We start from the raw sequence: 14,370 nt of genomic DNA, 5'->3' as shown, positions 1-14,370 counted from the left end.
TTATCATTTTATTTTTCCTTTTTTGCAGTGCTGAAAGGCAGTGGGGGGATGCTCCTCCGACTTAGCAGAGGAGCCACCCCTGGATTTGCTGCCTGTAAGCGACTGCCAAGTCCTTGCTATGGCTCTCTTCGCCAGTAAAAAAGCTAGATCCAACTATATGTTTCCCACTTTCTTGGGTTTGGATTTGTGTAAAAAAAGCCTTATAGGCATTACGTGGGTTTGTTTAGATTGGAAAGTTCTAATGTTATTTCAAGGGTTGTGGTAACTTCCCTCGATATTGGGATGATATTAAGTTCATGAAATAAAAATAATAAGGCTTTGAAGCAGTAAATTCTTTTGTCTTGGGAATGACTTTCATTTATATGTTTGAAGCTCAGGTAATGTCATTCTTTTATTGTGTGTAAATGTTCTTTTAAATGCATGCCTGAATATTGTTTGTAACCTGCCCTTTGCTGCAAGCTCTGTTGGCTTCATTTTAAATACCACACATCGAAACATTAGCCCCTGAAAAACCACCTCAGGGCAATTCTTTATCAAACATACATGAGCCCGTCTCTATACAAAATTAGTAACTCTACTATCACCGTGTTGGCGTGTAAGAGAAAATAATTCAAGAAGGACTGGGAGGACTATATACAATGTTTAAACTAACGCAGTGGTGTCTCTACTTAACAGCAGATATGCTTTAATACTAAAATATGATTGGTTCCAGCCTGGAAGCAGACAGGGTGTTTTTTAGGTTTAATGAAGTTGTTTAAATAAACTACAGCAAAACCTCCATTCTTTGAAATGGAGTCTGACAGAAAACTCAACTTCACATTATAGACCATTAGAGCTTTTACTTTCATAATTTAACTCTATTTTATCAAACATATATTGAACTGTGGCAAATGAAATCCAAATGTATTTACTTTTGTTTAATTATTTTCTTAGATAGACCATGCACTGCAAAGTGGGATTTCAGAGCACTATACAGTCCAATTAAAAAATTGAAGTCAACCATATAATGACTCTGGCAGCATTTAAACTAATATGTATCATTAATATTACAAGGAAAATAATGTTGCAGCAAGGCTGGCCTGTATAAATAAGAGAAGGTGCAAGACTTTGCCGAATGGGTGTGTGAGTGTTGTACCTCAACACAAAGTCAATCACATATTGGCTGAGCCAGTATACAATCACTAGGCCCGATTCACAGACAAAATCCTAAATTTACTACCTTTCACAGAATGCACTTACTCATTGAATACCAACATGAGTAAGTGCCTTCTGTGAATACCAAAATGGTAGTAAGTTTAGGATTTTGTCTTGAGTTAGTTCTGTGAATCGGGCCCAGAATTTGTACGATATAAGAGTATTTAATATGAAAAAGGAGATAACATGTATGTACTTCAAAGGGACACATGGGAATCAATTAAATCATAACATGGGAAGTCTAAATGCCATAAGTAAGTTTCAACAGTCAAACTTTGAGAGCACAGTGCATTGCTCCTCAAAGTAAAGAGTCAATCAAAGAATGCACAGTGGAACAACCAGAACAAAGCAGGGTTATACACACATTAGTATTAGCAGAAGTCACAAAAGAGATGGGAGAGGTAGTAAAAGCGAAGAAGGAGAGGATGTAGAAAATACAACCAAATATATTTGCAGATGAATAGACTGATCAAGCCTTCAAGTGCAGTAGATTACATCTCGAAAGCAGAAAGTAAATTGAGGAATTATTAACTGGCAACATTCATCAATGAACAGCACCAAACAATTCAAGTTTCCCACACCCATTTCATCTGTTAAAGTAAAACAATAGGCACTTATTTAGGTTTATAAAGTTATTCTTATATATAATCTTTACATAATAATTACATATGAATACATGGCTTTTATAGTTGAAATTATCACGTAATTGCTTTGCTTCTGAGAATTTGGCAGAATGATAAACAGTGCGTGACAGTGTTTGGGCAAATAACAGGTTATAGCATTATTTTGCTCTGACTTTGGAAGAGGATTCCATGGATTTCTACTCACTTCTAAGAGAATAATGGTCTTAGTACCTCACAGCCTGCTGTTCTGGTACCCAAGTTGCGATCCCCATTCTTTCAACGGCGGGCTTCCTTGTTTTACAAGTTTTTTCAATAAACCACTTGGCTTCAAGCTAGGGATGTCTGGGTTATTTTCATAAATTTCTTCCAGTTTAGTCAGCACCTTTGGTAAACCAACCATTGAAGCATAGAACATAGGACCACCCATGTGCCTGGGCCACCCATAGCCATTGTTGTAAATCACATCAATGTCTTCGGGCCCTGAAGCTATTCCATCCTCTAACACCTTAAAGCCCTCATTGATGAGAGGGTATAGACACCACTCCAAAATGTCACCTTGGCTCACATTCTTCTGCTTGATTGCATGAGCTCTTCTGTATTCATGTAAAAGATTCTGAACCCATGGATCAGGCACTGCATTTCTGCCACCTACTGTTTCATACTGGTACCAGCCTCGGCCAGTTTTCTGTCCAAACCTTCCTTTCTCACATAGAATATCGGGTAGAGGGCTGTACCTTTTTCCTTCACGTTGGCGCACCTGTGCACCAGGCAAAAGCTTTGGTCCAGTCAGACCACGCTCCATACGAGACCTCCAGCCTACATCAAGGCCTGAAAGATCTAACATCCTAAAGGGTCCCATAGCTAAGCCAAATTCTTCTAGAACTTGATCAACTTCCTCTGGAGTACAACCCTCTTCCAAGATAAAGACAGCCTGATGGAGGTACGGCTTCAACATTCGATTTCCAACAAATGATGGGCAATTACCAACAACTACTCCTATTTTCCCTAAGACTTTGGATAGGTTCATAACTGTGGAAATGGTAGAGGGAGACGAATGATAGCCACGGACAACCTCTAACAGTTTCATAATGTGTGCTGGGGAGAAAAAGTGTGTGCCAATTACAAGATGGGGTCTGTCTGTGACTGAAGCAATTTCATCTATATTTAAACCTGAGGTATTCGAACATAAGAATGCCTCTGGCTTGCAAATTGATGACAACTGTTTGAATATTTCTTTCTTCAATGCCATGTTCTCATATACTGCTTCAATAACTAAGTCTGCATTTTTCAATGCATTAAAGTCTAAGGTGAATTTAATGGAGCCAAAACTGTCTGACTTCTGGGCAAGTCCACGTTGCTGCATTTTCAAAGTCTCACGCTCTAAGATGTTTGTCACAGTTTTTCTGCCCATCTCAAGCTGTTTTTCATCCTGTTCAACAGCTATTACTTGAATTTGGGCTTTTGCTAGGCAAACGACAATCCCGCGGCCCATAGTTCCAAGGCCTAGAAAAAAAAAGGGTTACGATTAGCCCATATTATTATAAATTGAATTTGTCACTATGGTACTTATGGTTCAGTTAATTTCAAGCAAGAACATTAAAAGGTGTCTTATATGGAAAATACTGAAAAAGGCTACTCACCTCCTAATGCTGTTAGACCCTACACCTTTTTCACTCAAGTGTTCCTAGCTGTTGGTACCTTCCTGTGAAGATGGCGCCACAAGGCAATTTATTTATAATATGTTATCGTTTATTTCTATTAGACAGCAAGCATATAAACAATAACATGTCAGCTAGAGCAATGTACCATTTCTAAAATAAACAACAACTGTATTAGTTTCAAAAGTTCTTGATTTGCATTCACAATTCATCAACATCTGCAGACACTCTTCCAGGGTTGTATAACAATGTACTATATCCCAAGATGGAGACCGACAGGCCTATTCACCTGAACGCATTTGCCTCTGAGAGAATAGGAAACCACGAGTTCAGAGAACGTCCAGGGCTCTACACTGAAATGACCAATATAATACGCGTTACTTATCCTATAACAAATGGAAGATTTCTGGCTCATTCATGTGTGAGGAGGAGAGGGGTTCGAGGCGTTCTATAAGAAAGTGTTTTATGCTCTAGCACAGATTATGAAAACCACCTCGCTGTAAAGTTATTTTCCTTCTAAACTTTCAATCAAAAGAATTTTAAAAAAACCAAAATATACAGTTCACTTCCAAAATGTATTTCACTCTTTAATGGCTTGGCTGCACAGTCCCCTCCAATCCCAGAATTCTGGGGCCGTATCATGAAGGTGTTCGATGACACAGAGTGCACAGCTGGGAGCCGGTTTAAAGACATTATATCTACTCCTCTGTTTCCGAGCTCTGCTGTCTGCAGCTCGTACACCAACATGGAACATTTCCAAGCTAAGTGTGTGCCCGTTAGACAGCCAGAAGATGAGGCCTTCAAGGTCACTGAGGCATGTGTCCACTTTGCAGCTCAATAAATGGCAAAAAGAATCCCACGCAAATGATATCAATGAAGACACATTTCAGAAGGGGGAGATGATGCAGTTGGGCTTAGTGACCCTCAGGCTTCAACTTTAGTAGGGCACAACCTCTGGGATAAAAGAACTAATGTGTACCGAGTTTTGTTCCAATAACAAGTGGGTGACTCGCCATCACCACAAAAGGGATGGATTTTGCGGATATTCCCAGAACATTTCATAAATGGAAATATTGCAGTCTTCTAGACCAATATGTTTTACATCGGCCCAGTCTATTCTCAATACGATTTTAGATATCAGGACAACATTTGTATAAATTTCCAACCAGAAGATATAATCAATATTAACTTCCTATAACCTCGGCAGATACATCAAACATTAATGAGGAGAGGTGGCAATGGCTTTTAGGGCAATTATCGATCACACAACCATAACTCATGTTAGAATCCACATTTATCATGGATCAGAGGCAAATAAACTGAACTTTCCGTTGCAAAGCTTTCTTCGAGTTACCCTTTGAAGCACCAAGCGTAATAAGTACCCAATCTATCCATGTTCTAGATCAGCAAAAGTTGCATGGGCTGGTTGGTCAATGCCTTAAAATAAAGGAGTATTCATTGTCAAGGGATACCAAGGGATCCGACAGAGCATATGAAGGGATGTGAAAGAGTCAGAACAGAGGTATTTGTGTGTAAGGTGGACCTGGATTGCCCATCAAACACCCTTTAAGTGAAGTAGAGTGTCACATAAACTCTGGAGGAGCTGATGGAGGCATTTTAAGATACTAATTTCTAGTTCTGTTTGGTAGGCCAGCAGACTTTTGAATTGTTTTGTGTTTGAGAGGCAAGTACAAGGCATTAGCACAGCTCAATAGGCAAAGGTGTCCGAGGCAAGAAGAACCCTATTTTGTGCACTTGTCTTCAATAATGATCTTTTTAGCCAGTCTACCTCCAGATTAATCACATATTCAATCAATACCCAAGCAGTACCTCCAAAGAGGTGAGTCTGGGGACATCATTAAACCAAGAGGTTCAGCAACACATGTATGGAAAAACGGCCATTCCTGTGGACTTCAGTGCTGATGTAATAATGCCTGGTGAAAGTATAAACGGATTGCTCGAAAGTTATTTAGGCCAGAAACAACCTGGGAAAATTGAAAAAATGCATCTTTCACTCTGCTGGAATGGGCCTTGATGCCTTAAGGAGGCTCTTTATTGTCATTATCCACTTCCGGATTGCCTTGTCTTTCTTGGGCCAGCGTAGCCAAGGAAAAGCGGATCATCAATCTGGTACTCCTGGGTTCTGTCAGTACATAAATGGAGGGCCCTGTGAAGCTTAAGGCAGGGTGGTTCATCTCTCCTGCTCTTTGCTGATATTCTACCTTCCTTCTCTTCCCACCAGAGTGATGCACTGATCCACTTGAAATGGGATAACCACATTCAGCAGGAAAGAAAAGCCTTAGTTTGAAGGTCTACTTTTTCTATGAAGAAAAGTAAAGGGGGGACATACAGCCAAAGCTGCATCTCGCTAAAGTGCCAACCTGAGGTAATGACAATCAAGAAAACAGTCTTCAAGGTAAACAGTTATAAAGAACAGGTATGCATGAGTTCGAAGGGTGAAAACATTAGGAACATGCACACTTATCCTTAAAAACTGCTTACCTTGTAGACGACTAACGCTGACAAATGGATAAGGAGGAAACAATGGGTCAACCCCTACATAACAGTAGGAGATTTGAAAAACAACGGCTGATCTGACAAATAAAGAAAAGGGCTGACAGATAGCTCTTAACTGTGCCCACAGAAAAGCCTGCTCATTCAAGGAAAGTACAAAGCGCAACACATCATATAAGCACACTTTGAAGGGTCTACATCCTTTTCTGTGAACTACAAAAAGAAATGGGACAAAGGTCCAAAATACTCAGATTTGTTAGAGGGTTGATGAGATGACAAGGTGATGTCCACTATCTCTGCAGGCGGATCAAAGGAGCTCAGATTGCCCTGCTAGGCATGAAGGTGGCGGCTCAAAAGGTTCGGATGCAGAACCTGTCCCTCCCATTGCAAGGGGAGGTTCATTCTGAGGAATGCAGAAGAGGAAGGCACATAGACAGGAGAGCAGATCTGAATACCAAACGCTGTGGCCATTCTAGTGCATTTAAGATCGTCCGCACTAAGTACTGAACAGCTTTCTCAGCACCAAAGGAATGAGAGGGGTGGGTGGAAAGAATAGTTTTGAAGAGTGCCTTATGTCCAACCTAAAGGGACGTCAGATATCAGGTCTAGGTTGCCAGATGTCACTGAGAGCATTATTTCAAGCCATATATGTTAACTTAACAACCTGACTCATTCAGTGAATTGTAGCCTTGGTTAACATCAATTGAAGCATGTAAACACTATCTCTGGATTAATATAGTTTGTAAAAGGAAAAGTAGGCTGGAAATGAGTGCTTATGCTTCAGAGTTTAGAGATATCTATGAACAAAAAGTGCTTCAGTGGTACTCACATCATACTTTGCATTCAGTTGCAGCAAACTGTGTCTGGCATCCGACACACTGCAAGGTGGTATGTTCAGACTGGCATGCTTTAAGTAGATTTTCCTGTACAGGATTATTGAAAATCTGCAGCATGAACTAAATGCATAAGCATTCTACTAGCATGCGCCTGCTCTTTTTTTTTTTATACAACAGAGTGCAATAACTTTTGTTAATCTCCCCTCTGCCTTCAAAATGACACCCAGCATTCCATCATCTTTTACTGTGCATATAACGTGCAGTCATGTCGCTTGGATGGCCACTCTATGCCCTCTTCAACAAGGGCTTGCACAGATCTACATCACGGCGAGGGAGCAGAAGAGAGGGTCGTACGTGAGTTACAAGGGAACGCTTCGTGACAAGACGTTTTATGTTCACGGGTCCCGTTTTCTCCCTCGGTTATCACGGAGGACATTTCATTCCAATACCCAGTGCTTACAACGTAAAAATAGAAGTACCTGCATGTTTCTGAGAAGTGCCGTACTCTCCAATTAAAAGTACTATGTCTGTCTTGAGTAGTGCCGGTACTCTCTCTCTCTCTAAAAATAAAAAAGTGCCGGTACTCGGCACCAGACAGTACTGGCCCATTTAAAGCACTGCCCATACCCACATCTATCCAGGGGCAAAGATTGCAAACCGGAGGTTCCTTTGGTGCCCACATTGTGACGGGTGATTTTTTTTCCCTTATAATCACGGAGGGCGTATTGTACCCACATTAGGACAGACGGTAATTCGTATCTTCATAGTAAGCGTTTTGTGTCTGCATTAAAGTTGCACATAGTCAGAGGAGGGACGGGGTTTCTCTGAAAAAGTCAGCAAACTATGCTGCTCCTGTAAGAAGGGTACAGTCGACACACACACACAAGTCTGCTGTATTTCTGATATACTTCATTCAAGCCCTCTTTACATTTCCAGCTATGCATGGGTGCTGTAGCGATCCTCGCAACAATTACTTTGTTTTTAACAGAGGGGGGATGGAATATAACATTCTGGAATAGAAAATGGCACAACACACCGAAAGACAAACATTGGGGACATACAGGCACAAAAAGCCAGCCACCCATGCAATAAGACACATAAACACACACGGACAATTGTACAGACTCACAGATCCACACACGGAACAAACACACACAGGGACAAACGTACATACACACAGATAAACACATGGGGCAAATACACACACTAGGACAAAAACATACGCAAATAAAGGGACAAACAAAGACACCGACACACAGATTCATACACACACGCAGACACATATACACAGTCCCAGCGGCGTAACGCAAAATGTTGCCTCCCTTACGAAATGTGATGAGGGGCACCAAATCTCCCACATCACACAAATATTAATTGATAGCTGAATTCAGAACCCCTGGAGGGCTTGGGGCCACAGTAAGGCTGGGGGGGGGGGGCGCAGTGGCCTGAGTTACGTCTCTGTACATTCCCACAGACACGTATACCGTGACACGCGCTCCCCCAAACACAGATACACATACACTCAGTCACAAAGACGCACACAGGAAAAACACACGGGGAGAAACACACACAGATATGCGCCCCAAAAAAAGAGACAGCCATAAACACACACTCGGATACACATGGAGAAACAGAGAGACACCTATATAGAGACACGCACACAGACATACATACCACACAGATATAGATACAATCACGTATAGATGCACACATGTGAAAATACACACATAAAAGCACACACAGAGCATTTTACCTGCCGGATAAAGCCTGTCCTTCTCACTCTTGGGCAAACTCCAGATTCCAGATGGCGACCTCGGTATCAACAAGCACGCGAGTGGTGCGCGCACGCGCGCCACAGCGAGACATCTGGTTTGAATTATCGCGCACACGTCTGAGCACAATAATTCCAACCTGAGGGTGCCTGTGCGGGAAACCGCACGCAATAGGCCGTGGGCGGAGCAAAGGCGGGACATGCGCCCGCATTTGCCCAATTGCATGCTGTCTTTGTTAAAAAGACGCACGCAAAGGCCAATAGCCAGGGACAAAACCAAAAGCACACGCACGAGCGTGTGCGAGCGTGTGGTGAGATTTCTAAAGCCCTTACATAAAGTCGAGCAGAGCAACGCATGCGCGCTGCGCTAGGCTCGACCTAAAAAGGCAGGCTCTGGGCATATCTGTCTGTATTTCAATCCAGTAGGGAAGCGCTATAGAGTCATTCGCCCAAATAGGACCTGCTTGCACCTGCCATAAACAATCTCACTACAGCTGAGTCGCCCCCCACAAAAATCATAGAAACACCCAATTCAGACAAGTAAGGCACTTGGAACTATGAGAGACTGGGAAATGGCATCTGGAAAACACTTGCCTGCTAACTATTGCATTGGTGAAAACTTCCTAGTTCAGGATTCCACTTCTGCGTCATTATTGGTAGGGCATATAATAAACTGCATTGCACACATGGCAAAAATGTGTAGTTATATTGGCTGTTTGCTGCCGCTTAGCAGGTCTTCTTGACTTTGTGTCACTCAACCTGTCTTGTTTTATCCCTTCACAGTTCCCTTTTTGGTTCAGATGTTTCCCGTATGCCTTTCTGGCTTGAGTCTTTGTTTGAATGCTGTTTGTCTTCCACCTTGCTGCTGCTGTTCGAAATGTTCCCTGCTCTTTTGCGTCTGCGGGATTGCACTGGTATCATGGTCTACGTCTGATCTCATTACTGCCTCCAGGACCCTGGTTTATTGTAAGCTACTCACCCCCGTAGGTGGTAAAGCCTTACATCACAAAATATTACTTTGCATTTAATGCCCTTTTGACTTTTCAGCATTTACCATACCTATCTAGAACTCAATTCATCTATTGCCTGTGAGACAGTCAGTGCACTGGTCCACCAAAAGGAGCCAGTCCAGGCTGCATATTTCTGATGATGCAGCATCCTAGCAAGCTCCCCAGTGTCTTCTGTTCTCCTTCCCCAGTTTCCTCTTCTTTCTCTTGTGAAGGTTTTCAGTTCTTGATACCGAGTAGGTCTCTGTCTTTATCCAAAGCTTGACTGAATCCCCTAAACGTGCTGTGCTGTTGTTAAAACTGGTGAACAACAGCAGCCAGGCCCAAGGACCGAGCAGTAGCCAGACTTTGTTTTAAGCGCCCCAGTACCAAGTTGGCCTTTTTGCCAAAGAGACAAACTCCACCAAAGTGTATGTCCATAAGAATAGTCTGGACTTCACCACCAAAAAGGCAGGGGAATGCATCCAAGCATGGTTGCTGATAGCGGCATAACCCATGGACCACACAACCAAATCCCTTGTTCTCCAGGCCTGAGAGGAGAATCTGTCTGGCTACATGTTTCCCATCGTGCACAACCTCTTTAAATAGCTGAAACGGTGGTCAGGAGGTTTGGAACAACCATTTGTGCCTTTTCTCACAGAGCATGGGAGTAACATTAAAGAAAGCAAGTCCCAATTATAGAAAGAACAACAAGGCTCCTCAAAGAGAAGACCTTCTTCTCTAATCCTTCAATCCTCTTTGACTGCCCATCTGTATGAGTAAAAAGGAAAAACTGAGGGTTCTGTTTTGAGGAAGAGGACGCCTCAATAGCAGGACTTTTTGGAGAGGGATTAGCCATCAAAATCTTCCGGTCTCCAGGAATTTGATCATGGCAGCATGTGACCTGGCAGTTCCCCAAATGCACAGAATTTGATTTGCTCTAATGGACAAATATCAGTCCATCAACACTTCACTGAACGGGAGCAATTGCTATGTGGTGAAAGATGCTGGCTGCAGGATTTCTGTGAGGAATAGCAACATTAATGACCTCTACTTCCTTGTGTAAGTCAGCTGTGAATGAGGAAATCTTGTCTAGGGGAGGCTCTGACTGGTAATCTAGATCCATATCAGGAAAGGAATCCAAGCCAATGGCATTCTATAGGGCTAAATAGTGGCAACTATCTGTGCCCATATTGCTGGATGAAAACCCCTCAAACCTGCCATAATGCTAACCCCAAAGCAAAGTCCTGTAAGAAGACCCCTCTTCCAAAAACTGTTGTACTATACAACGGGATTTGACTATGATGGCCTTCGTCTTTGTAAAATTCATCTCTTTCTGTAATGGATCCGGAGTCAGCACTAGTGGCATCACGGCAACTGGCATGGCCTTTAGTGGAGGAAAAGTTTTGGCATAGAATGGACCGGCATCAGGAGGAGGCTGAACACAGTGGACCTGCGACCAGGATGCAGTGACCATTGGAAGAATGGTCAGTGGATCTGAAAGCTTCCTGGGGCCCATCAGGCACACCAGAGGGAGGGGAAAAGATATGGTAGAGGGTCAGCACAGATTAGGTGAAAGCAGCAATTTTGCAGTGTCAGCACCAGGGATTGGAAACTAAGCAAATGGAGTTGTCAACTCTGGGGCCAAATTCCTTGCTGGCTGCATAGCCACTAAAACTGGATCCTAGGATGGCGTCAAGTCATCACTGGAAATAAATCTGCCAACTGGAAGAACAACCCATCAAGCAGAAGCAACACTGCAAAGTCAAAATGCTCTCTGGCGTTGCTTCTTGTGTTTCTACATGGAGGACTTGTTTGTGTCTTTGGAAACAGCCAGCTTCAAGGATTCCTTGTTTGCTCCTGCAGAGGGAGTTGGCAAACAGAATCAGAAACAAGAAAATGAAGACCTATTTGTAGGTAAACTGAGACAGGAATTTTATTTTTCATTTTCACTTGAGAGTTCTTCCATAGCTGGGTACTCTATTTTCTCTCTGGGGTCCTGGTAGAGGAGCCTGCCACAATTATATGCAAGTCCAGATGAAGCTAACATTTTAGTTTCTCTGATTTATTTGTGGATTCCTTCTGCCAAAAGATACACTTTGCATTTTTTTCAAAACAACATTGGGCCTGATTTAGCGGGATGGTGGCTTGCAAGAAACAGAAGGCAACCATCCCTGCATCTACATTCCCAAATTATAATTTTTTAAAGCAGCTCGTATTATGTAAAGTAAACAGTAGTTTATTTTGAAAATCTCAGTTCTCAAGACATTAGTGGCAGAAGTCAGCTGCCTGCTGCCCCCAACGTCACACGACAGAGTCCCAAAGGGGAAGCTGTTGAACGCAAACTGTTCAATGATTGGTATGGCCTGAATCAATGGTGTGCGACCACACCGAACTGCAATTAGGAGGAATTCTGTATCCCAAGCATATGCTTATTGTATACTGCAAATATGTTAGTGGTTCTTCTGATAACATTTGTAGAAAATCATCTAGAAGAAATAGAAGATTGTCCTCCTCTGTTCCGTTTTCTTCAATTAAGTTCTGTTATTTTCAGCCTCAGAGTCAACACGTGTTTCATTAAATTTGGGGATTGAGGTGATTCTCCTTACACTATAGCATGGATAACTGTAGAGATTGATAACTGTGTATTGCCAGTTAGTGCCATCACCCTAATCAGATCACCCACAGAATTAAAATAAATGCAATTAGGAGTGGGCCCTTTCATACCACTTCCTCGTTGCAGTTAGGTATGGGTCGCTAAACCTCTTTTGTGAGCTGGAAATCCTTTTCCAACTAGAAAAATGGGGTTAAGACACACCGAAAAAACAATTTGCAGTCGTAGACCTTGTGATTTTGTGAACCGCAGAGTTTGTGACTGCAGAAGAGCTTGATCCATCTAGCTCATCGCATATCCCACTATACTATACATAGTGATTGATTGCCAGTCTCATTTTAAAAAGCCTGGAGTTGTACCTGACTGCCTCAGGATTATAATTCGAGCAAAACCTGGGCGGCCTGACTAAGTGTGGGGAATCAAGAGGTTCCATAGAAAATGGCAGACACGCCGGAAAATGTGCAGACGGTCTACACACCTTGCGTCAAAATCAGGGCTGGTGATAATGATTCAAAAGCACTGAAAACTGGTAAATTAAACAGGAGGTGAAACAATGCATTTTTAGTTCAGCAAAATTAAATGCAATATGTAAACATTGCAAGATTTTATAAACTGCAAATGTGATTTTGAAATTATGTGTCCAGGAATGTATAACTGAAATTTAAAGATTCAAGGCAGTGCAATATTGTGACAATTACATGTTTTACGGGAAGCATATATTGCCACATTCAGAGACAACGTTACAACGTGCACCGACTCGCGCTCACACTAGATTCAAGTTTCTTTTAACAGGAAACAAGGTTGAAGTGTTGTTTTTACTTGGACTGCAAGTGTTAGAATCAGGAATTACAAGCATTTTGAGGAACTGGGATGACACTATACCACCTTTTCAAGTAACTGAGCCCGCAAATTGTTTTCACAAGACCAAGTGCATTGTGTCGCTGTGAGGTCACTGTTATGTTATGTTAATTGGTATTTGTATAGCGCATAATCACCAGCGGTCTCTTAGCGCTTATGAGAGAGTAGTTAAACCCTACCAACAGCTATCTGTCAGTGTGCCTGGTCAGAGCATGGATTATTCCCAGGCCTCCGTGAACAATATGGTCTTAAGCTTTTCCCTACGTAGGCTTTCTGGTAGCTTGTTCCATAGGTGGGGAAACAAAACTGAAAAAGCTCGTCCACCCATGTTGATTTTATTGAATCGTGGACAGAACAGCAGGCCTGTCTCGGTCGAGCGGAGGTTGCATCCTGGCAAGTATCTCCTAAGGCGATCCTTTTATTTTTTTTCGTCTTAAATGTAATATTGCTTTATTATAGGAAACGCACTTATTTGACAAACTCATTGCGTAAAAATTGGGTCGGTCAAATTTTTTGTTCTCCAGCCCTTGAACATAAATATATATATTTTTTTTTAAACATTTTATTGGCATTTTCTTATACAGGTTAAAAATATTACTTCAGTGGAATATTCTTTAGTGCATACACTAGACGATAAAAACATATTATTCAGTGGTACATCCTTTACATAGGTTACTAGGTATCCAACCCCTAGGTGTTCCTTGTTGTGTTATATATTATGACGTATGCTGTATTCCCTCTTCCCCTCGAGGTCATTCGCTGTCCTCTGACATCTGCATTTCTGGTGGGGGTTTGCAGATGTCACCACGGAATCTATTCCAGTGTCCCCATACCCGAGCCCATTTTTTGGGGCAACCCCGGTGGATGACGACCAATTTCTCTGTTATCATCGTGTCGTGTCGGTGTGTCGGGGTTAATCCCGAGCCCCAGCGTTGTGCTATATTACGCTTTGCTACCGCTAGTCCCAGTGTCACACAGTCTTGAGCTGAGTGGTTCAGGTCAGTGGGTTCCCACAATATTGAGCAAACATCTTTTTGGTTCAGGTGGGACCTGTACTCTGGTGATCTGTGATATTGTGCGTAGTACTGCTTCCCAAAAGCGAGTAATTATCGGGCAATCCCAGATCATGTGACAAACGTTGCCGATGGCACCTCATTGTCTGAGGCATAGTGGAGTGTCCGTCCTACCTAGTTTGTGTAGTAGAATGCGCGTGTAGTAGATACGATCTCGGATTTTCAGCTGTATTAGTTTTAATGTGGAAGGTATTGCAACTTCCCTTGGGGATGCCAGGGCTGCCTGACAGTCCTCCTCCCCTA

General features: G+C 42.4%; 1 protein-coding gene across 1 annotated transcript in view; it reads right to left on the bottom strand.

The window, feature by feature from the left end:
• Positions 1–1,811: 1,811 nt before the first annotated feature.
• EHHADH (enoyl-CoA hydratase and 3-hydroxyacyl CoA dehydrogenase) overlaps positions 1,812–14,370 on the bottom strand; it is a 246,494-nt gene continuing 233,935 nt past the window's right edge. The window contains exon 7 of the mRNA XM_085648734.1: positions 1,812–3,320. Within this exon, the coding sequence (XP_085504860.1) occupies positions 2,050–3,320 (1,271 nt within the window). The 3' untranslated portion in view covers positions 1,812–2,049. The remainder of the gene's footprint in view (positions 3,321–14,370) is intronic.

This window comes from Triturus cristatus, chromosome 3_2 (assembly GCF_964204655.1).
Source record: "Triturus cristatus chromosome 3_2, aTriCri1.1, whole genome shotgun sequence".
Classification (NCBI taxonomy): domain Eukaryota; kingdom Metazoa; phylum Chordata; class Amphibia; order Caudata; family Salamandridae; genus Triturus; species Triturus cristatus.
The sequence above is the reverse complement of the archived record's forward strand: the minus strand, read 5'-3'. Positions and strand labels throughout refer to the sequence as shown.